General features: G+C 39.8%; 3 protein-coding genes across 3 annotated transcripts; 2 read left to right on the top strand and 1 right to left on the bottom strand.

The window, feature by feature from the left end:
- The first annotated feature begins 1,851 nt into the window (after window positions 1–1,851).
- On the top strand, window positions 1,852–7,017 carry LOC140925125 (adenosine receptor A2b-like). The gene is made up of 2 exons (XM_073375081.1): window positions 1,852–2,128; window positions 5,806–7,017. Exon 2 carries the CDS (start codon window positions 5,859–5,861, stop codon window positions 6,879–6,881), a length of 1,023 nt encoding a protein of 340 aa, XP_073231182.1. The 5' UTR covers window positions 1,852–2,128; window positions 5,806–5,858; the 3' UTR covers window positions 6,882–7,017.
- Window positions 7,018–7,657: 640 nt separating this feature from the next.
- Window positions 7,658–14,254, bottom strand: LOC140925126 (kelch-like protein 24). The gene is made up of 5 exons (XM_073375082.1): window positions 13,841–14,254; window positions 12,396–12,685; window positions 10,743–11,155; window positions 9,671–9,823; window positions 7,658–8,269 (listed from the first exon to the last, which is right to left on the bottom strand). Exons 1-5 carry the CDS (start codon window positions 14,237–14,239, stop codon window positions 7,752–7,754), a joined length of 1,773 nt encoding a protein of 590 aa, XP_073231183.1. The 5' UTR covers window positions 14,240–14,254; the 3' UTR covers window positions 7,658–7,751.
- A 3,546-nt stretch (window positions 14,255–17,800) lies between these two features.
- On the top strand, window positions 17,801–23,342 carry LOC140925001 (uncharacterized). The gene is made up of 7 exons (XM_073374964.1): window positions 17,801–17,847; window positions 17,907–18,229; window positions 18,726–18,827; window positions 19,804–20,142; window positions 20,732–20,965; window positions 21,555–21,938; window positions 22,835–23,342. The coding sequence occupies exons 1-7, from the start codon at window positions 17,801–17,803 to the stop codon at window positions 23,101–23,103; spliced, it is 1,698 nt and encodes a 565-aa protein (XP_073231065.1). The 3' UTR covers window positions 23,104–23,342.
- The last annotated feature ends 444 nt before the right edge of the window (window positions 23,343–23,786 follow it).

The following is a 23,786-nucleotide window of genomic DNA, read 5'->3' as shown; positions in this document are numbered from 1 at the left end:
AAAAAAACTATCCCCCTCAGGGTTGGCGAACAGTGCTAGATATATACCTCGACGCTTCGCGTCTCGTTATATACCCACCAGTGTTCACCTCTCCTTCGGGGGATATTTGTATACTACTTTCTTTGTACGCTGGGAATGTCAAAACTTAACTAGCTGTTTATCAGAATCTTCAGTTTCCTGGGTCAGCGCTGGTGAAAGTACACCGTCAGTTACAGCTGTAAAGTGAGTGTGCTGTCAACTGAGGACGACATGGCTAAGAAGTGATGACGTCACAAAAACTGAATTTTAGAATTTATTGGATTTGAGTGAAATTATCAGAAAGAACTAGGTGAAAACTGTCCGTGTGCCAAAAATCAGCTGGTTCGAGCAAATTGGCGCTGCGATATATCCAATGCAGACGACTTAAATAAGAATACTGGATAGAATAAACTGTCATTTTTGTCTCGCCATTTTAAAACACGCAAACCAAGCAAAAGGAAATACTGTTTTTTTATAACCACCTCCTTAGGTGCAAAAAGTGCACCTGGCTTGAATCTTACCCTTTACGGTCTAGAGTAAGAAGGATTTATATGGAGTTATTAAAGAATAACCTTGCGTGTATCTCACAGCCAATTTGCTCTAACAAGCTGATTGTTAGCAAATAGACAGTTTTCTTCTTGCTCTTTGTGAATATCTCTGTCAATGCCATAATTTCACAAATTTAATTTTTTGTGACATCGTACTGAGTCGTTTCCTGTTTGAAAATCATTCTGTGGATGATTCTAAGTGGACCCAGTGTGAGTAGAGTAGTCTTAGATAGTGATGAATCAAGCTACGTGATGAACATATATATATATATATATTTTCAATTAACTGTAAGCCGAAGAATAAACACGTCGCCGCATGTACGGATGTAGCACACAGGAAGCCATTAAAGAGATCGCCCTTGATATTTTGTTGATGATTTGTAAATACACACGTAATCCATAGGGGTGAAAGCTGTCACGCATCTTTAAGGTTAGAATATGTTTGTGTGAAGGATTTCAACGTGATAACGCAAGCCGGACACAGATTGCCGAGAACTCTGAAACGACTCTAGATTTCGCCGACTTTCTCAGCGTTTGACTCGCGAAGTTGTTTCGAAGTGAAAATGATCCGTGTACATGACAAACCTGAATAGTAATTATTTGATGGTATACGCTGACACAAATATCTTCAATTATTCAATACGTGCCTTTTCTTAATGAAAAAAAAATTAATGCTAAGATAATCGTTTAACCCATTCACCACTGGTACAGTCTCAGCAATGCGTTGCGACTCCAGGCAACGGGCGGGTGCTGCCACGTTTCTCGTGTTTGTAGAAAGATTTAGGCGAAGTTTTCACTTTGCTTGTCGATTATGTTTCCTTATATTTCATATCCATGTCAGTATTAACCTTAGAATTATTTTCGACAGTTTTTATATGCTGGTTTCATAAGTTCAGAAATTGTCTACTTGAATCTATAACGTTTTCTATTTGCCGGGAACGTTTTTCAAGGGCCCTTTAGATTCTGACAGAAAACAGCAACACTACTCGTGTGCCTTATAGTTGGTAGTTTTTTTTGTTTAATATAACATAACGAACATGAAATTTGAGTCGGTTATTTGCCGTTCGAGTTTGTTGGGTCCTATGTATTGTTCAATGCAGGAAATGCCATTAAAATTCAAATTTGAAATATTCACTACCATACCTTAAAATTGATGTGACTTGATCACGCATCAAATCGAAGATTTTATTAAGTGAGCAGGCTTCTCGTTTGTAACTACAGAAAGAGGCGTGGACATCATTTTTCAATCATTTCACTTAATAAAAGTAACGCGGTCCTGAAAATGCTGAACGCTTAAAAAAACGCGAAAAATATTTTTACTATATGTAAAAAAGCATAGAAATATCAGCCTTTACAATAAGATCTTTAAATAGAACGAATGGATGCTAATCGGTTGTCAAGAAATATGACTTTTATGACACCCTTTGGACATGAAGCGCTTTTATGACGTCGAGTGATTCCTGCCTATCAAAAATATTGCATCGGGTGATGTGTGCCCCCAGATGCCATTTTTATCCTGAACAGGACTCAGCGTTAAGGCGTATAATCGTGTGGATTCGCAGGTAAGTGAGAAAATGATTCTGTTTAGCTTTTTTGACTCCCTCTGCAGGCGGCCAAAGGCAAAATTTCATGAGAAATGTCCAAATTCCGCTCTGTAAAAAACTGACAAATAAATAGTATCATGTACAAGCGATGCCAAAGAGGTTACAATTACATACTTATCCAAAAGCTAGATGAAAAGATGTTACCAACACTGAACATTTCAACTGTTACAAAAGAACGAAACATATATTATCTGAGTTTGGATTAAAATGTTGGAAATGGCATTGAAAAAGTGTGAACCCTCGTTGATGCAAAATCACAAACATAAGAGATCACAACAATATTTTGAACTATTTATTTCACGAAAGACTTAGTGCATTAAGAAACGAGTCTAAAAGGCGGCTTTCACGACTCAGCGTTTACCTGCAGGATTGATGGATTTAAACCACGGAGATGAGAAACTCTACGCCTAACAATACTATCATAATTACTTTTGCCTTTCAATGTGTATGAGATTTAAAGGAAAAGCGTTAAATATACAGTTCACCTTTCGGTTCATTTCGCTTAAAAGCTGGCTTCAGGCGATTCAGTGTATTATCGAGAACAAATAACACTTAAAATCTTTAGCCGTATTCTACCTTTGATATGTTTCCAAGAAATGGTTGAATTTCCGCGCGTTAAACGGGAGGGGGATACCTTCTTTCCTCAGCAATGAAAGTCTTTTAAAGACATTCGCAACGATAACTACAATACATATTTCTTTTAGGTATATATTGTTTTCTCTTAACGACTGAAATGTACGCAAGTTTTAAGCTTTTAACTCCAGGCAAGTTAATTACTTAGTATATCGTAAGACCCCTTGTTAAAAATTGAAATTTACTAAATGTTTTTCGATTACAGACCCCGAAATCGAAAGAAGGAAAATTGAACTCATAACCTGGGTCCTATAAGCTTAATGGCATACACAGTTCTTTTGAACATCCTGCCGAGTTTTTAATTAATTTCTTGGTTTAAAATGATCCTACTTAATTGAAATAAGTGGGAAAAGATCAAAGAAAGGAAAATAGAAATTTCCCGACCATATGCACACGTATATTCATTCATTGAAGCGCAAGGAAGCAGGTTTAAGCTGCGGCCATATCAAATAAATACTACTTCTTGTGCATTTTATTCTTTTGACCATAAGTTAAATACTAAATCTTGAAAAGACATATTTAAACTTTAAAGAATGACATTTCGATCCGTACCAACCTTCTCCTTGAGTTAAAAGTAATTTTTTTATTGTTCTCGGTTAGCGATTTTTATTTATTTTTCATGAACTAATTGAAGACAGCTGTCGAATGAAAAAGCAAATACGATCTGCGAAATAAGGTTTTTTTTCAGATAAACTAGGTAAATAATATGGATACAACTGTCATCTTCAATTCCATAACTTATGTATTCTTGCTAATCTCACTGAACTGAAGATAATTATTTCAGTTCCAGTATTTCAGTTTAGTAGCTCCAGCGGGGCCATTTCCTATGAAACAGTTTTGAAAAAAAATTAACAGCGCAGAAGGCAATCTCGTGTTTATTCAGGTCCATTTCCACCATGCCTGTCAAAGTTTAATGGTTTAAGTATCATTTCGTTTCTTGACCTCATTTTGATGCTGTTTCACTCCAAACAACTGTTAGTATTTTGTTTGACTTTCGAGTGTGGACCTTCATGCTCTACCAATCTCTATAAACCATCTCTGTTTTTGAACTACCAGTTGTCAGGAACAAATCATGATCATCGGGGTTGTTTCACTTGCAAATTGGTTCTAGCATTACCGAGCCTTATTGACGAGATCAAGCAAAACTAACTACGAGAGAATGACAATGGCAGGGGCGGGTCTAGGGGGAGGGTGCAGGGGGTGCTTACCCTCCCCCCTGAGATGACCTGCGGTTTTCTAATACAACTGGTACTCTGCAAAAAAAAACTATGTGGTTTATTGGTGTTGAAGTAGAGCAAGAGACGAGTGCACCTCTCCTAAAAAAATCCTGGATCCGGCCCTGAATGTGACTAACAATAGACGACCGTTTAACTGTGACAATAGACGGATCGAAGCGCACCAATTACTGATTACGAGTCTTCATAGCCAATAACATCACGGCTTGGCTGACAGACGACCAATAACATCGCGACGTAATTGACCAATCAGATCAATAACCGGAGTATGATACCATCAACTGACGTGATACAACTCACGTTGACTCTGAAGATGACTACCGCACAGGTTGTCGAAACGTCATTCACTGTCAACAACAACAGTCCTATTCAGGACTACGTTCACCCGGACGATCAGACTCAACCTACTTTTGATTACTGATTCTGTGGACGAAATCCGTGAATGTGACCATGACAGTACTATATGCTCCTCATCGGTATTTATCAAGTGTTATCATCAAAACTGGCAATTTTGCTTAAACCCTTTCGATCCACGTAGAGTAATAAGTAATGGAGCCTTGAGCTTGATCCCTATAAATGAAACCGGCCTGCGGTCAGTGTGATTATTCAAACCTGACCTCTTTGGCAGTTAACTTTCACATGGTATCAACAGTTTGTCGGTATTTTGCAAAATGAGGTTTGGAAATTTTGTTGAATGTTGTTGTTGACCTCGGTTTCAACGGTCTCAGGAAAGGAGTTCATGTTAACCGTCGGCATGATTCCTGATAGGCAATAGTGTTGTGATGTCAGTTGTGGACGGTCGTACGGGGGGATCTCTGGCACGGTTCACGGACCAAAAAAGTAACTAATCACGAATCTCAGATATCAAACTTTTATTTCAGTTTCGAGACACATAATCAACATGTAAAGTACCGTTTTTTATCTGGTTCTTCCGCAAAAAGAAAAGTGGTAAAAGAGTGTCTAAAAAACAGCTCGAAAGTGGCGAAAAGAAAAAGCACGACTGCAAATAGCAGCTTACAAAAATTCATCATTTTCATTTAATGCTTTCACGTTCTTTATTTTTCTTCCGAAGTTCTCGAAACTAAAAATCAGGGAGAAATAAGAAATAAAATCACCAATATCGATTATTAATTCGAGCTTTTCTCGGGGCACGAACAACCATTTGGTCACGGAACACCACTACTGAATTCACGATTCGCGAAAAACAATAATCACGTATCACGAAAGTACTACTGTACGACCCTCTTTATAGGTTTGAAAAGCTGAGTGAAGCTAAGCGATTTAAACACGGTGCAACGAATCAAAGAAATATGTTTTTATACCATAGCCGTGTGTCTAGGTTGACTGGTTGGCTATCCATGTTTGTTTGTATTTTTGACAACTTCGTTGCTTGCAGGTGAAAATTCTAACGACTACTAGTAAAAGAGGCCTCGGCTGAATTTATTTTTAAGCGTTATTTGGCAAAAACGGTTGCGTTAAGATCTCTAACATCTTAATAATTAGTTTTAAAAATTGTCAGAATGACAACTGAACAACTCAAAATAGGTGTGGTTTTGAAAACAGCAACAGGCTCTACCAACATGTATAAAATTTCTGTTTAATGCATAATTGTTGATAGTCTTATTCTTGCGTACACCTTTTTTTTTCTATTAGATATTGCTTGCGCAAAAAAGGTTCAGTATTTATTGTTGTGCGGGTGATATATATATATCTCGTTTTCGTCTAGACCGTCCAATTAAAATTCTAGGATCTTTTTATTTGTAACAGATTTTTCTACAATTCAAACACCAGTTTTCTACCAAGATCAAAGATAAGCCCTCATGGCTAGTGGCGAGGACATCACTCTCTTAACACTGTTCTCGATCCTGGAGATAATTTGTCTTTCGTTCAACGTGATCGTCTGTGTAGCCATTTATCGGAGCAAGTCCCTGAAAATACCAATGAACAACCTGATATTTCACCTGGCAATCTCGGATTTTGTAATCGGTCTGTTTATCCTACCTCGACATGTGTTTACTGCGGCGTTTCGACATCCCGTTGGCATCGCTGGGGACTACCTTTGCAAGTTTATCACGGGTAGTGGAATTCTTTGGACTAGCTCCACAGCATCTGGGTTTCTGCTTATCGCCATCGCTGTTGAACGCTTTATGTCACTTAGAATTCAGAATCAGGGAAAGGAAATAACTACTGCGCGGCTTAAGCGAGTGGTCGCATTTTGTTGGATTACAGCCGTATTGGCGAATCTACCAACGCTGATTGTGTTTAGTTATGATGAACAAACGGACTTCTGCCATGAAAAGTGGCCGACATGGGTCTCTCCAAAAGCTTACGTTGCGTGTATTTTTCTTTTTGGTATAAGTTCAGTTTTGGTTATGTTTGTTCTGTACACTCAAGTGATATATACACTTTGGAACAGGCAAAGACGGGCGACAGAAATTTCCCAGGCGGCGCGAATTCGCGCGAGAAAAAATATCACAAAGTTACTGGTTCTAGTAACCTTTATTCATACAGTTTGTCGTTTACCCAACTACACGACTTATTTACTGGCATACTATGCTCCGTCGGTCAGCTATGGATCAAACGTTTACAATTTAACCGTGTTGCTGATCCTACTGAATTCCACACTACATCCGTTTATGCTGTTCTCGAATGTGCAGGGATTCACACGGCCATTGTTCGTATCGTTCTTCTGTTGCCGTGATAACAGAGTCGTTGTCGAGCCAGAGAGCGAGCACGTAAGTTTGCAAGCTGTACGACCGTCATTGTTTCTTTTACGTGACACAGAAACCGGTTTGATGTCCAGACCTTTGGCACCCCCCAGCCGGCCGCACAGCAGTTCGTGACAGAATTGACGAAGGCGCACAAGAATGCGATCATTATTCCGTTCAATCTCAGAAGCTGAACCTTTGAATCTTGCCTCCCTTTCAGAGTCAATCATGCAGACTTTGAGAACGGTCCTAGCTTTTGAATCTCCCATAAAATCCCATAGTGTGACCATTCAAATGAAAGCTACTGAGCAGTACTTTCCTGTGGTACTGTTTATTATACTGTACAAGGTGGTTCTAACTTGAAATCCTATGGTGTGACCATTCAGATGAAAGCTACTGAGCAGTACTTTCCTGTGGTACTGTTTGTTGTGATGTACAAAATGGTTCTACCTTATTTGGAACTGTACTTGAAATCCTATGGTGTGACTTTTCAAATGAACACTCTTCATCAGTATTTTCATATCGTTCTACTTGTTTATCAAGATGTACTCATAACATGAAGTTTCGCCTTTTTTTTTTGTATTTCAATACAATTTGAGTGAAATGAAAACGGGTTAATCTGACTGTAGCTTTTGCTTTTGTGTAATAAGAAACCCTTATCTATTGAAAGCACCTTTCAGCTGTATTGAGCGTTTAATATTAAATATATTACAAGTATCCAGTCGAACTGTGTTAAAAACGACACTCAAAAAGGTTACAGCAACTCTGAAGAAACGCTGTTGCATGCAGATCAGTTATTAAACACCTGACCTGCTCCCAACGTCAGTGGCTTCATAGCTCAGTTGGTAGAGCATCGCACCGGTATCGCGAGGTCAAGGGTTCAAGCCCCGTTGAAGTCCTGAAATTTTTTTTTTTCAGGCGTCTTTACGCAATTGCATAAATTGCGTTCACTGCGACGAGCATTTCTTCATTTTCACAAAATAGATGGACGGACGGAAAATCCGTTCATTCATTGTCTCCAGTGCGCGTCTGTCCCTCTTGGCTGGTGGAAACTGAACATAAAGAAGGGACATCACTAAAACTCAGTGGAGGATAGAGGACACAATTTATAGAATAAGTGTTCTCGCCGACTCTTCCCACAACTCTCCAGTGTTCATTCACATAATCATAACACTCGATCGTGGACACACCCCGTCCACCAAAACAATAGATTTGGTTTTTATAGACCACGTAACCAAACTCGCTTCTTGCGTCATGTAATCGCGCGGGAGCAAAAATCCATTTGTCGCCAGGATCAGGGTGATAAATCTCCATTGTCTTAAGGCAGTGGCGATCATTCCTGCCACCATATACAAAGATACTGCCAGCCCATGCTATGACTCCAAAGCTGAAACGAGGCGCCAGGAGTCCCGGCATTTGTTTCCATTTTTGAGATTTGACATTGTAGCATTCCATAGTGGTCAGCAGTCCATCGTCATTAATGCCTCCAATGACGTATATCTTACTTTTCAAAATGGTAACACCTAATAGATTAAGAGCAATGCAGTAAACACCCGCTAATAAGAACCTAGTGGCTTAAGAACCTGCTGGCAGAAGTTTGGCACTTAAATACGCAAAAGTATAAGAACCAGTTCGCCAAGCAAGATCAAGCAGGTTCTTATATATGTGGGTTACAGTTAAATTATGATAAACGTTTTTACCAAGGAGTTTGACTTCGAGATTGCCAATTGATATTACAAGGAAATACTGTAGTAAGGAGGTTTACAATTTGCGGTTGTGAATAAATACTGTATATTTAAGGACTAGACTGATGATGCATGATGATACTGATGATGATGATACTGTAGAGCCACCTCAAATAGGCCCTTTGCAGGTAGCCGTTCACGTGGTACAAAACCGCCATGCTGGAGAGCAAAAGTCGCACTGGGACAAGACAAACAAAGGTAATAACCATTTAAAATTATGTATGCTTTTTATTTGTCTTGTCCCAGTGCGAATTTTGCTCTCCAGCATGGCGGTTTTGTACCCCGGTGAATGGCAAGCTGCAATTTGAAGACGAGTACGAGTACGAGATTTAACTTAAAGTTTTTGCTCGTGTTCGCCATAAAAGACATTCCGGAAAGCTTCATTTTACTTTTTTTCACCAAAAACGTTAGTACGGTTATTTATACTGAAGGAGGTTAAACCCTCTCCCGATGGCAAACTCATAAAACTTCTTACATTTGATTACTTGTTCCCGCCACTACAACATTGGCCGTTTTTATGCTAGAGACGTTTAAGTCGTCTGAGACGTTAAAGTCGTCTTAAGACGACTTTAACGTCTAGTATAAAAACGGTAAATAAGGCAGACGACTTTAACGTCTGACGACTTTAACGTCTTCTGTTAAGTGCGTCCGAACGACGCACTTAATAGACGACTTCAACGTCTCAGACGTTAAAGTCTTCTGGTATAAAGACGGGACGTCGTAAACTAGGACGCATTTATGCTCGACTCGTCCAGAGACGACTGGGAGGAGTGCAAAACAACATGGCGGCTAAGAAGAGCGGGCTTGGAGTTCATTTTCGGCGCCGCTTTAACCCGTGTCCAGTGTCTTCCGAGAGTAGAGCCTAGTCCTTTTTTCAGAAAAATCTACTTTTTTAAATAAGGTCGTCTACTTTTGTGCGTCCCGTTTTTACACTAGACGACTTTAACGTCTCAGACGTTAAATGCGTCTAGACGACTTTAACGTCTCTAGCATAAAAACGGCCAAAAATTCTCCCTAAAACTCGTGGTAGAATGATGACGGCTACCAAGTCTTCCCGCCAAAATGACACTGGTTCACTCGTGAGCACTACTCAGTACTGAGGAAATCTCGTAGTCATTGTCGTCCTCGTCTCAGAATCTAAAGCTTTCTATTGTTAAGTGACGTGTAAGAGTCTGTTACCATGACACCTTCGTGGCCTTATCATCTCAGGTAAAGAAGACCACTGACCAAAACGCACATCAAATACGTGTGCGGCCATATCATCAGGCTTTCCTCCAGTTACGTATATGTTGCTTCGTTTCGAACAAACACCCGCCTCACGGACACTGCGACCTGCAAAGAGTAGAAAATACAGTCAGCTTTCTCGTAAGCGACCACTCTCGGTGCACGAAAATCAAATCATTTAGGTGGTCGATTGCGAGTAAATACGCAAGATATGCAAAACTGAAGGACCACACATTTTAAAACCTGACTGTCGAGTACCGACCACTTTTATATGAAATACGGTCAAGTCTCTCGAAGACGGACATCTTTGTGACGGGCAGCAAGAAATGTCCCTCTAAGAGTGTTTTTTTCATCCTATGGAGAGTCAAATGAAGGGAGTAAAGAAAGGCAGGGACCACCTGTAAGTGTCCTTTTTATAGAGGCGTCCTTTAAGACAGAGTCGCCTGCAGTAAACTTTTTCATGAATTTATCGATGTATTGTTAACCCACCAGAGGATTCTCGCAAACTAGTCGAAATACCAGTAAGACCGGGAAACGATGCGTTTAACTAATATTTCGATCGTTTTACAGACACCTCTCTCAACAAAGATTTGTATGAGACTGACACCTCGGTAAAACGGACAGCTAGAATTGGTCCCTGCCCATGCTCTCTTTCTTTGACTCCCTATAAGAAGGGCATCACACTTAGACAGACACTTTGTGCAGGTTCCAAGGAGTTGACATTACATATCTTAATACTTTTGCTCAACCATACGCTCCGGAGCTTATTTTTCTGCGAGAAAAGTACTCAAAGGAGAGCTTTAAACACTGCTTTGACGTTTGTTTCATGTTTGTTCGATCCTAAAAGGGTTCAATCGAGGTTTCTGGGAAGCTGCCCACCTACCCCTCCCCTAAGTCACAATTTTGCCCCAAGTGAGAAGTAAGTGTTAATGTTGAGTCAGAGGAGGGGTAGGTGGGCAGTTACCCAGAGATTCTGCGCTCTACGAAATGAGCCCTTGATACAGTTAGTAACACATGAATGTCTTACCATCTCCAACCCAAGTCCATTTTCTCGTCACGTGATTAAACCTGATCACTTCCCTCTTCGAAACAACGTATAATTCATCCTGCACCACAACTGCACAGCGGTAATTATTGAGGTCCTTGATTCCATCGGAACACTTTAGCTCTGGACAGGGCACGCATGCGTTATTATCCTTGTCAAACAGGTCAAACTTGCTTGTTTTCGTGCTGAAAATGTACACCATGTTGCCTGAGTTTCTTGGCGTTCCAAAGTCTTTGTCCTCTCGTGAAAAGCGTCTCGCAGTCAACGCGTCTTCTACTTCTTGGCGACACTTGTCCTCTCCTTCTACTAGCTCAGGTATCACGCGAGTACGGAGAAATTTTGTGCTCATTTGGCGAAACCGCACGGTTTTCATAACCGAGACCAAATCTTGGTTACTGGTGATAATGAGATAAAGTAACTGAGTTGTCTGAGTTGCGCGCCCAACAGAAAAGAGAATGGGGAGAAGGTTGTTATAGTGAAGATGACAATGATGATAATAATGATAAAGATGACTATGATGATAATGATAAAATAACGATGGTAACGATTATGATAATGATACTGATGACGACGATGAAATGACGATGATGATTGATGATGATGGTGATGATTACGATGATGATGATATTGATGATACTGACGGCGATGATGATGATGCTGATGATGATGAAGATGATGCAGACGATGATGCTGATGATGATGATAATGATGACGCTTATGGTCATGATGATGGTGATGATGATGATGATTATAATATTGATGACGTTGATGAAATGACGATGGTGATGATGACGATGATGATGATACTGACGACGATGATGATGATATTGATGATGATGACGATGATGATGATGATGATGACAATGATGATGCTTACGGTCATAATGATGGTGATGGTGATGATGATTACAATACCGATGACGACGATGAAATGACGATGGTGATGATGACGATGATAATGATGATACTGGTGAAGATGACGTTGAAGTTGACACTAATAATGACGATGATGGGGATGCCAAAAGGAAAACCAAAGGAGAAAAAGAAAGCAAAGAAAGACTTTACAGGTAAGCTGCATTTTACAAGGTGACTCGGCGCCTGGAGGTGATTTTAATCTACGTAAAGCAGTAAAACAATCCTAACTATATCATACTGTCAATTAAAAAGGAAAAATGTGAGCTTTGGGTAAAAGAAATTCAATTATGTGTCGTCAAAAATAAGTAGTGATCGTTTGTATTTTGAGTTTTTAAAATCTGCAGGTTGAAAAAGTGTAGCAAGACTCTCCAGTAAGTCAAAAACCGAATTAATGCTAGTGCAATGCAATGCCATATCATCAAAGCAATCGCAAGCGTTAACAATAAAAAAAATTTGTTGTGTCAGAGCAGAGTCCATAACGCGCAGATCCGGAGAAACTCCGATGCTAGGCTTATGTCACGGTGTTTTCGCGGACTGGTTTATTTTAAGATTCATTTTAGAGCACTTTTCCATATGAAAATGTGATCCTTGAAAGATATTCTAAATACGTTCCAAATTCGTTCTAAAAATAAACTGATCGGTGAAAACGTCGTGACGCTAGTACATGAATATTGCTCACTCACTCCACGTTATGGGCTCCTGGTCAAAGCATTGTCTTACCGCATCTCCGGAGCATGCTGGTACCATTTCCACACAGCTTCATACACTCTGTCTTCCAGCTTGACTCTCAGATTATTGCTCCTCAGCAGAGAGATTAACTGATCGGTTGTTAAATGGACAAAGTCATTTTCTTTGGCAACTTGAGTGAAGTTCCATTCTATGTATTCCATTGCTTTTTGTTTCAGTTGTCCAAGGTCAAGGTCTTCCGATAATTCTACAAACTTGATGCAGTTGTTTGCTCTTAGGTGTTCAATGCTAAGACGTTCGCAAGCAAGAATAGCCTCGTCGATCTAAAGTCGGGAATGAAGGTTGAAGTTAACAAGATTTGACGACCTAACAGAGAAAGTTTTCGCTCCAAATACTTAAATAAGCGGTAGGTACAGTTCATTTCGTATTGTCAATAAGGAATACATTGATTCTGACTGATCATCACCAAGCCTATACTAACCAATCAAAATTGAGGAAAACAATCTCGATTGACCAGGTTCCCAGCCTGGAAAGCTGAGTAGTAAGCTGAGGGTAGAATTTTGTACTTACTTGAAATATTCCTTTAATACGTATTTCTCGCATTTTGTCATTCATTTGTGATCAGAATTCTGTCGTATTAAGGTACAGTACAGTGGCGGATCCAGGGGAGGGGCCCCGGGGGATCCTGGCCCCTCCCCACTTATATTTAGACCAAACTGAGGCCCGAAGGGCCGAAAAATGTTTTTGGAGACCAAGGCCGGCGTTAATAAGTTATTTATTATATGACCTTTTCACTGTGACCTGAAGACAGTGATAAAAAAAAACACGTCATCTCAATGAGTTGACGACTTGAGCCCGCGTTACAGTCAGGTGACATTGGTCAGCGACAACCTTTTTGACAGTTGTCAATTGACTATAACATGGATGTCAATAAGAATGTCCACTATCAAGTTAAACGCAGATTGTTTATGCCTTGGACACCTAGCTAACAATGCCCGGTCATTACAAGAAAACAGCCAATCAGAGCGCGCACACTACCGTAGCCATATAATAAAATCAAAGAAACCTGACAAGTATCTTGCCGACGATTAAAGCACACTCATTAAAGATTAATAGCTCAGTGAAAAAGTGAATGAAGAAAAATATCCAATTAAACGTCCTTTTTTGAAGTAATGTGAAGACGTACTCTCTCTTTTAGCCTTGTATTGTTGTTTTATGGTGTTTCAATCTAAAAGATAGAAGGGACTACTGTAAAATTTTGTGATATAGTGCGCTTTCCTCATTTTGAAAATATAATAGGCCTTTCTCGAGAGTTTTCATTTAAAACCTTTCACAGCCGTGCATACTATCTAGGAAAAAACTGATATGGCTCGCTAATCCTTATAAATAGTTAAATTCTTTTTACCACTGGACTCGCCTGGTCAGCCAATTCTGATTAACGCAAAGTAAGGGCCTGAAGTTATTAAAAAATACTTTACCTGAAGGTAGCAAAGAAGTCGTAGCATATCGTTCATTTGAAGAAAATTCAAAACCATTTTTCCCGTGTACAAAAAATCTAACACACTGTGAACAATTTGTTTGTCAAACTGCTCTGGAATTTCCAGCTCTTTAAAATGTGTAGGCTTTTCTTCTTCGTCGACTTGCGTGGCTACAAGCTTTTCGCGGAAAAACTTACATGTTCCCGCTAAAACAACTCGATGCGCTGGGAAACGTTGCCCGTGGATACAGATGAAGATGTCGCAATTTTCTTCCTTCGTGCGCATGTCTTGAAAACTAAGAAAGGCATTTGTTATGTGAGAGCTAGATACGAAACAGGTTTCGTTTGATACAGTCGTGGTGCTTGCTGAAGCTAGATTTCGCTGCCAAGTCATGGCCATGGTGACATTGAGCTTGAATATGTTCGTGTTCTTTAGTGGTTACGACGTCAAAATGGAAACACTAAACGACCTTGAAAATATCTTACTGCTTTTTGTGTTTAAGCCAGTTAATAGTCTCACCAATTAACCCTTAAGGTCCATTAGCACGGAAGTATAATTGATTCAATTGAAATTCAGACTCGCATTAAGAAAGAAGAAAGGAAACTCTGTTTACGTGTCAAATCAAAAACAAAACGCGATGAGCGAAACACGTAGCTTCTAGTAATGGGGTGTCAGCGTGGTTTGCTTTTTGTCCCGAAACAGCCAAAAGCTTTGGTCGTTTGGCGCAAAAATAGGAAATTTTAACCGTTGTTCTTTAAAACATTTTTTTGTGTATCCTAGCCTTAATTTGTTACTTGAAAGTTGCCAAGATCGCTTGTTAAGACTACTGCTATTAAATGGATCATAGTATTGCTTTTTATCCTGATTATTCATAAAGTATAATGATCTTAAGATTCCGAAGACCTCAAACACGTTTTTTAGCAATGGAGGTTTAACTTTAAACTGAACATTTTTTAAGGTTTCTGATAACCGTAATGTGAATAAGCTAGTTAACCGTTAACGGTGAAAGTTCCCCTTCACAAGACAACTGAAAATAGGCTGTATACGGGCATGCATAAGTTTCTATATGTAAATCTACTTCTTAGTAAGCTCTAAGGGTAAGAGAAGTATTAGCAGCTCTCAGAAATGTCAGAATGCACCTGTTTCAACAGTCATTTAATTGTAACAATATTGAACACAAGCTCATTTCCACTTCAATTTATTTTACTTTTTGGAGACATGCAAATTAGTCCTGACTCTTTTATTTTGTGAACAGAAATCCTTCGGTGTTATTATATTCCAAATACGCTTTTTAGCAGAAACTTTGCATGGCAACATTTGTTTTTCCTTTGTTATGGAGCGTGGGTTAGAGAGCGTTTTTCACTTTATTTTTTAGCCGTTTTAACTTACGTAGAACCGATGTAAAAATTAACGTTGATTATTTTTTGGCGCCCTTTTAAGGCTTGTTTTAAGGCGGTTATGGACAAAATATACTAAGTTTTGGTCAATTTAAATAAAAGGTGAGAGTTTAAAATGATTCATCAAAAGAAAAAAATAACATTGGATACCTTTTAAAAGGCGGTATTTGTGAAACCTAGTTTTTGTTATTTGTGATGTGACAAGTCAATAATTGTTTGAGTTACCACTGTTGATTATTAGCGCCTCTAGATTTTTGGTTTGTTCTCTCTACTCTTTTTTCATTAGCCTCCAGTTTCACTACAGTAGAGTGAATAGCAAAACATCCTTTAAAATTTCACTATTTCTTTTCGTAAAATCCTCAGAAATAAAAAGCACTGTGCAGACGTTCTGCCACCAAAGAGGTTCTATTTGAATGGTAACACCGTAGGAGTTTGTCCATATCGATCACAGATGCAAAAGTAACTTTGAGAAATCATTCATCATAACTTTGCCTAGGTGTGAAAGGAAATGAAGGAACAATGCTACCTTGTTATGCCATATACTATGTTTTTTTGGCTCCATTTAGTTAAAGTTATTTTATAAAAGCAATAGACCACACTGTCTATGAGTTTAATTTACCGGCGTGATAACCCACTTGGGATGTTAAGAGAACATTCGAAAAGTTTGTAAATCACTCGCCTTCGGCTCGTGATTTACAAGCTTTTCTCGTGTTCTCCCAACATCCCACGTGGGTTATCACGCCTGTAAACCCATAGAAAGTGTGGTCGATTAGCGCTTAACCCGGGGTTAAATTTAACCCGGGTTTCTCTTTCTTGTGTTCAAAAGCATTTTCTCGGATAATTTTCTCTGTTATATATAGAGCTTTCAATCATCAGCTTGTAGACATAAAGAATTAAAACTGAAATGCTTCAACTTTTCTTTTGCTAGGGGGTGTAAAAAAGTTTTTTCAATTTCTTTCGTGCACAGCAAACAGATGGCTTTCAGAACGTAAAAGCTGTGCGCGCTTTTGTTTAGCATTGGCGATCCATGACGACATAATGAACAAACATTTGTTTGTGAAATTTCTTTTCGTGCAGAACGTACGTCTTGGAAACAATAAACAACTATGGTGATCAATCTGTTGGTGTTCTCTCTCAGTATCTGTTTTCTCTTGGGAGTTTTAATCCTGATAATTTGGTGACAATATCGTCCATTAGCCCGTTATTAGTAACCGTCTTAATTTGTTCCCTTTTCAACTGCTTTTTTATTTAGACTTGCCATAAGTCGACCTCAGCAGGGAGTCCGTAAAGTGGTACAAAGTGAAGTTTTAAAAATGATTTTTCACTTTTACATGGCATTTAAAATCTGACTAAAGGAAAGCGTTTCCCTCATGCCTTCTGTTGTGGCTCGTTGTAACATTCTATAGGCCAAGACTAGCCTGCGTAGCAGGCGCCAGTCATTATTTCTTTATCCTTTGCCCCTAAAAAACCGGCGCTCGTTAAGCAGGCTAGGCCAAGACAAAAGTCTTGGAGCCAGGAAATCTGCCTCCTCCATTCATTAATTGAAGCGCAAATTGACGTGGATAAATAAACAATACCCGACGAACAAAAAGAGAATGACTTTCTCTCAAAACGTCATTATTTCTTTTCACAATGCAACTGAGATATTGATACGAGGTTTAATATGCTGACTGCATTAAGTAACCTCGGACAAAGAAATTTTTAAAAGTGTACTTCTCAAAAACGAAACTTGCGAAGCCCTTGGAAAATGTTTGAACTACGACATATTGTGTTCATCTGGGTTTTTTCGAGTCTGCCATTTTGTTTTTGTCGCTTTTTCCAGCCCTCCTTTCACTGGGATCCACGCAATCCGCTGTAAGTACATTCTTTTGCTCTGAGGTTGTAATTTCTATTTTCTCTTTCCTTTCCGCGGACATGACCAGTATTGGTTAAAATCAATGTTACATTCCCTATAAATTATATAATTGGGAATTAAAGAAATCATATCCCAGTTATAACTGATTTCCAGTGTAAACTTATAGTAATGAACTTGGTGTTGGGTTAGAATTTAAAATACGCTTTACAAATTAACGCCTGTACTTTAGCGTACAATGTCATTTATTATATGAAAAACAGTGATTGTGATTAAGTAATCATAGCGAAGAGTTTCAGTTTTTAAAACTTCCAAGAGTTCTAAAAGTCAAAATCAAGAAAAAGAAATGGCAGCTTTTTATTATTTTGAAACCCCGTGAAGGCCTAAAAAGAACGTATACACGTGTAAACGTACTGCTGAAAGTGTGTTTTTTGAAATGTCACTCTATAAAAGGGTTTGTAGGGTTATTGGTTATCAAACTGTGTTTAACAAAGCCGCATTCTAACGGTTAGCTCAATATTAACATTTATTAATTTTATAAGTTTGTTAAGAAACTATAAAACACGAGCTAAATAAAAAAACATTTATCTTCTTGCTACAAAGTACCATATCTCGCGATCCAATAATTGTTTAAATCCTTTATAACGGAGGAAATTGGTAGTACCTTCGGCTCTGAAAACTGATAGACTTTTGTGGCTCTCGTACATAGAAATGGCGTTCAATCTCCTGAAGAAGACGGTAACTGATGTTCATAATTGGTACTTGCATGTATCGACACGTATAAAATGTGAGGTTTTTAATTTTATTGTTTTTAAAGGTTCACTCCGCATGGCCTTGAGATCAGTGTTCTGCCAAATTCCCAGCTCAACTTCATTTGCCCGAACCCAGCCAATGTGCTGACGAAGCAAGAATGCAGTATTCCAAAGGAACAAATGAACGAAAACATGTGGATAGTCGACAAAAGTGAATATGACACGTGTACTGTAAATGCGAGTGTCTCAAGCCTTCTTCTGGCTAGCAGGAATATTTTTAACTGCCGGAATCCTTCACAGCTGAGGTATCTTGAGATGGTGTTTAGATCGCATAGCCCTACTCCTGGAGGATTGGAATTTTCACCAGGAAAGAAATATTACTTTATAGGTATGGGTATGCATGTGGTAGTTAATTTTTTTTTCTCAGTTATTTTTTGTTTTTACACTTCTTTTGGGTATGGTTATGTATGCTAATGAAGATGAAAAACAAAGGAAAAACAATAATTACCTGAAATAAAAAATGAACTGCGAGAGATACATTTAAATTCGGTCAAAAGGTGCGCCCATCATTTTGCCCTAAGTGAGAAGTAATTGTAAATGTTAGCTTAGGGGAGCGGTAGGTGGGCAGTTTCCCAGAAACCTACACTGATCCATAGGCAATAGGACGCCGTACCCCACCACCCTCGATCAAAACGGACCTCCCCTCCCCCACCCACCCACCCTCGTCCTCGCCCCTTTCTCTTTTCCTGGTTGTGTTCAAAATCATTATACGTTACTGAGAAACTGCCTGCCTAAAAACTAAACTCCGACACCCAGGGTACCAGCTATTCGGCTCTGTCACAAGAATACAAGCTTTAATCCTATGATGTTATTTTTCTCTTTAGCAACCTCGAACGGCACCATTCAATCGCTTGCCTCGCATGAGGGAGGACACTGTTTGTCATCAAACATGAAGATGGCTATTTATGTTTGCGTTGGAACATCAGGTGTGAAAGTTGGGATCAATCGAGGTTTCTAGGTAACTGACCACCTACTCCTCCCTTAAGTCACTATTCTGCCCTTAGTGAGGAGCTATTGTTCGTGTTGACTTGGGGAGGGGTAAGTTTTCAGCCACCCAGAAATCTAAGTTGCCGAAAGTTCTCCCTCTAAAATCATATTTCATTAATTTATTGAGGGCGAGAAGAGGAGCCCGCAATCCTCATCTCCAGGCTGCTATTACGCATGCTCGGTAAGTATGTAGTTTTCGTTTGGACTTCCAAAATGGAATGCGCAGAACACAATCTTATCACGCGCGTTTGGACCTTCTATCAGTCGTGATCTGATCACCAGCGTTTTGACCATCTGCCACGTGAAACTTACGCAAAGCATAGCGTTTGACCAAAATTGTTTTGACCTTTGATCGTTGTCGCCCGCACTCTGTAACCTTTGGTTATTGCGGAAGACAAGAGGAGCCCTCAATCCTAATCTCCAGGGCTGAGTTGCTCGAAGCATGGTTAGCTTTAACCATTGGTTAAGCAGTATCAAAACCAATACGTTGTCATGGTATTAAACGCTGGTTAACGCTAACCATGCTTCGAGCAACTGGGGCCAGGTTATTATTACGCATGCGTCGCATGTACGTTGCCAGCATTAGTTTGGACTTCCACTAAAAATGAATGGAATGCACAGTACGCCATTTGAACAAGAGTGTCTCGACCTTCTACCCCTCGCATTCTGTTCACGCGTGTTTTGACCATCTGTCACGTTAAAACTTAGGCAAAGCAGGGCGTTGGAGTAAAAGCGTTTTGACCTTCGATCTTTGTCACCCGCACTTCCTAACCTTTTGCCGGTTGTTACTTGTACTTAATGTTAATATGGTTTGGATTAAAACTGACAGACAAATCATAAAACAGCATAATATGAAATCGATCTGTTTATTTTTAAGATAAATTTTGTGATTATCATTATTATTGTTATTTTTAGATCCTAAATGCATCAATGTTCCAGACGTTTCCTCATCTCGTTCAATGTCCGTTGCTCCTCAAACTTTGACAGAGACCGTGAGTTATTGCCCAACACCAAGCATCCCCGCGTGTCCTATTCAAGAGTCCAGTCCAATGATGTCATCCTCCGGAAATCCAAGCATTTCCTCGTCTACTATTCAGCAGTCCAGTCCAGTACAGTCATTTTTCGAAACTCCGAGCATCTCTTTGTCTCCTATTCAACAGTCCAGTCCAATACAGTCATCGACAATTTCAGCGTCCATCAGTCCCTCAAATAGTGCGCTTGCGTTAGCGTCATCGACCGCTGTCCAGTGCCAGGGTTAGAATTCAGATGACTCTCTAAATTATTGATACAAATCAGAATTATCTGCTATTAAAGAAAAATCGTTAAAATAACACCACTTAATTGCATTGCATTTTCTAGCTTCTATTACGTATACCATGTTACTAACAGATCCAAATTCAAGTCCTCAAAAGAAGAGCTAGAGATGTAACTTGATTGGCCAATAATAATAATTATTGGATGAGGTTTTTGTGACATCCTGAATAATCAAATGTTATCAACCGAGCCGAAGGCCGAGGCTGATAACACTTACCGAGACCTTGATTATTTAGGATAACACAAAAACCGAATCTAATAACTGTTTTATTGTACATTGTTTTGAAGAAAATAACCACAAACATACCGTCCTAAGGAACCTGAATTGATATTGTTGAGAAAATCATGCATTGCGCGCGCAACCTACAGATTAGTCAGTTATCTGCAAGCAGATAACTAACTAATCTGTAGGTTACGCTGATTTCCAAAAAAAGCTGTAGGCTCTTAGCCAATGAGAAGACAAATAGTGGGTACAATGTGTAATAACACAATTAATCTGTTACGTAACAAGATTCTTTACCCTTTTTAGGGGAGTCCATTCCTGCAGAATTTTACTCGCTATTCGTGAACCAGACATACGTGTTGGCAGCGATCTACAACTACACTTCTTTGCTCCCTGGCCTAGACCTTCTTGTTAAAAGCATAAATTCTTCCTTACCAGTAACAACCCAGGAGGTGGAGGTGAACCAAGTGCAGAACTGCAGTAATTATACAGAGGTAGCCCCCATAGCACCAGCATGTCCTCTTGGAGTACAAGCCCCTAGTAAGATATGACCAAGTGGTAGTCCTATTTACTCCTAGGTGAAAGGTGACAAAGCATTGAAATAAATTTGTTTTTTGGGCATATGTTGAATAACAAATGCTACCATGTGGAAGTACTGCTGAAGAGGTTTCATTTGAATGGTCACAACACAGAACTTGAAAGTCAATAGCGTGATTCTGTGGGTGTTGAGGGTTCGAGGTCAGGGATTAAAATCAGAGTGCGCGGATATTTTTCATCAGAGCTTTCTCTGGTTGTTGCGCAAAACTGACGAGCCCCAAAAAGGGCAAAACAGCTGTCTATGGCTACAATCGCGCTCTGTTTTGAGTTCTTTCGGTGTCGTGTTGATGTCTTGCAGAGTTGATTTTCACGTAGTACGATCAGCATTGCAGTATTCTGCTTGCAGAATTTAATATGTCTACATTATTATTTTTGCTGATCAGGTCTTTATAGATCCTACGTTCTTCAGCATATTCGTTTGCCGTCCTTTGCAATCCTTTGTGGTTAATGTTTGAGCTACAGAATCAACCATTTGAGATAATTTTCTTACATAAATATTCATTTGATTTTATTTCTTTTCTTTTTTGCCAAGTTCTTCGCAGCTGCAAAGAAATCATGGACGCAAGTTATACGCTAAGCGGTATTTACCGAATTGATCCCCAAGACGGACAAGGCGGCTTCGGAGTTCACTGTGATCAGGAGACCGAAGCGGGTGGGTGGACGACCGTCCTTCGAAGAATGGATGGCAGTTTAGGTTTTCACCGGGGATGGAATGCCTATGTGGACGGAATGGGAGATATGACTGGAGAATTCTGGATCGGTTTGCGCAAGTTGCGAAGATTGACTGCTAACAAACAGTTCACCATCAGGTTCGATCTCCAGGCCCCGAATGGAGAGAAAAGGTACGCTGAGTATACTGGGAATTCACTAGGTGACTCGTCGACAAAGTACCGGATAACTGTTGGAAACTACTCAGGTAAGAACCCGGGGGGGGGGGGGGGGACTTTAAGAATTTTTGGGTGGGGATGTGCCGCTGGGACCCTGGAACCCTTACCCTATAATAACCTAAATAATAACCTAAACTCCCCAAATCCCCCCACCTCCCCCCGCCCCCTCCATCCAAAAGTAGCTTTTAGGCTGAGTCGCGTAAATTTAATTTAATTTATATTTTTGAGTGGCAATTCCCGGTCTCCCTAGTCTAGCCTAAAATCTTTGACCAACTGATCAGTTTTCTGGAAAATGATACCCAATTCTATACCCAAACACTCTGATTTATCAACCCTATCCCAGAGTAAACTGCTTGAAAACCATACCCCCCCCCCCCCGGGATTTAGACTAACTGGGTCTGGAAGGGTATTTTCGGGATGCGGGATTTGAATAAAACACGGTGCGGGATTCGGGAAAACGCGAGATATCTTGACGGGAAACGGGATCTCACTGCACCCGGGAAGCGGAATTTCAAAATTTGGGCCCGGAATGCGGAAACTGCGACGTTGTTGGCCTTGGAACTTAAGAATCTCAAAAGCACAGCTTCGATTCAAACAAATATGTTGTCTAAGCAGTACATCAAACGTTGCAAACAACAAAAGTGAACTTTGAAAAACTGTTAGGTTAACAAGTTTTCAAAAACCACAATTGCAATCCGTTTTAATCTTCTTCAAGTTTATTCATCTGGGCCTCCCTTTGTAGTTAACGTTATTTTTACCTTCGTTTATTGTTATGTTTGGGTAATTGTTATGTTTCACTCTGAAATTTACACTCCTAAGCGAGACGACGAGCATCCCCACCCCTTTTATATGCGGAGTCTCCCCCCCCACCGGGATTTTGTGACACAGCCATTTTAACTGATGTTTTTTGATTGTCTAATAACAGCTGGTAACGCTGGTGATTCATTCTCGTACCATAACAACATGAAATTCTCAACGAAAAATGCCGACAACGACGCATCTATACCTTCATCCGTGAACTGCGCACAATTGGCGAGGGGTGGCTGGTGGTATAATGACTGCCAGCGAGTCTGCCTTACTGGTCAATACCTGAACGGGACACACGCTTCTGGAATAGTCGGAATACAATGGAGGGCGTGGAAAGGCGAAGCCTATTCTTTATCACAAGCAGAGATGAAGATAAGATTAGAATAATCCCGTCGAACTAAGCACGAAAGGAAATAACTGTTCTTCGTAAAACCTAAATGGAAAATTACTGCTCAGTAGCTTTCACTTGAATGGTCACACCATAGGATTACATCCACAGACTCAAAAGTTAGAACCACCCTGTACAGTTTAATTAACAGTACCACAGGAAAGTACTACTCAGTAGCTTTCATTTGAATGGTTACACCATAGGATTTCATCCACAGACTCAAAAGTTAGAACCACCTTGTACAGCATAACAAACAGTACCACAAGAAATAAACGCTTTTCAACGTAACACCGTGTAGTTGAAAAGCTGTTTCATTACGGTTCGTAGCATTTTTGTCACATTTGTGTCAACCTTTTCTTCTTAATTACTCAGTTTTTTAATAGAGGTTACGTAACTACATTTTATTATACACTATGATTATTTGTATAAATATCGACGTATAGACTTTTTAGGCTATCTCGCCTTTTGGACAGCCGTTATCGGTGACCAAACTAGAAGTTTTGTTTATTCTTTCTTTTGCTTCGATGGATGGTGATTCTGCTCAGCCAGAGACCGTCCTTTCCCAAGGTCAAGCAATCTTTGCTCCTTCACTTTCTGCTGGCCCTGCTGCAACTGGTTCGCCTGCGGCTTCCGCACCGATGTTGGCTGAGCTTAAAAGTTTCTTGTCTCACGAACTTTCCTC

The sequence above is a fragment of the Porites lutea genome, chromosome 14, assembly GCF_958299795.1.
Source record: "Porites lutea chromosome 14, jaPorLute2.1, whole genome shotgun sequence".
Classification (NCBI taxonomy): Eukaryota; Metazoa; Cnidaria; class Anthozoa; order Scleractinia; family Poritidae; genus Porites; species Porites lutea.
This window is presented reverse-complemented; position numbering and strand designations above follow the sequence as displayed.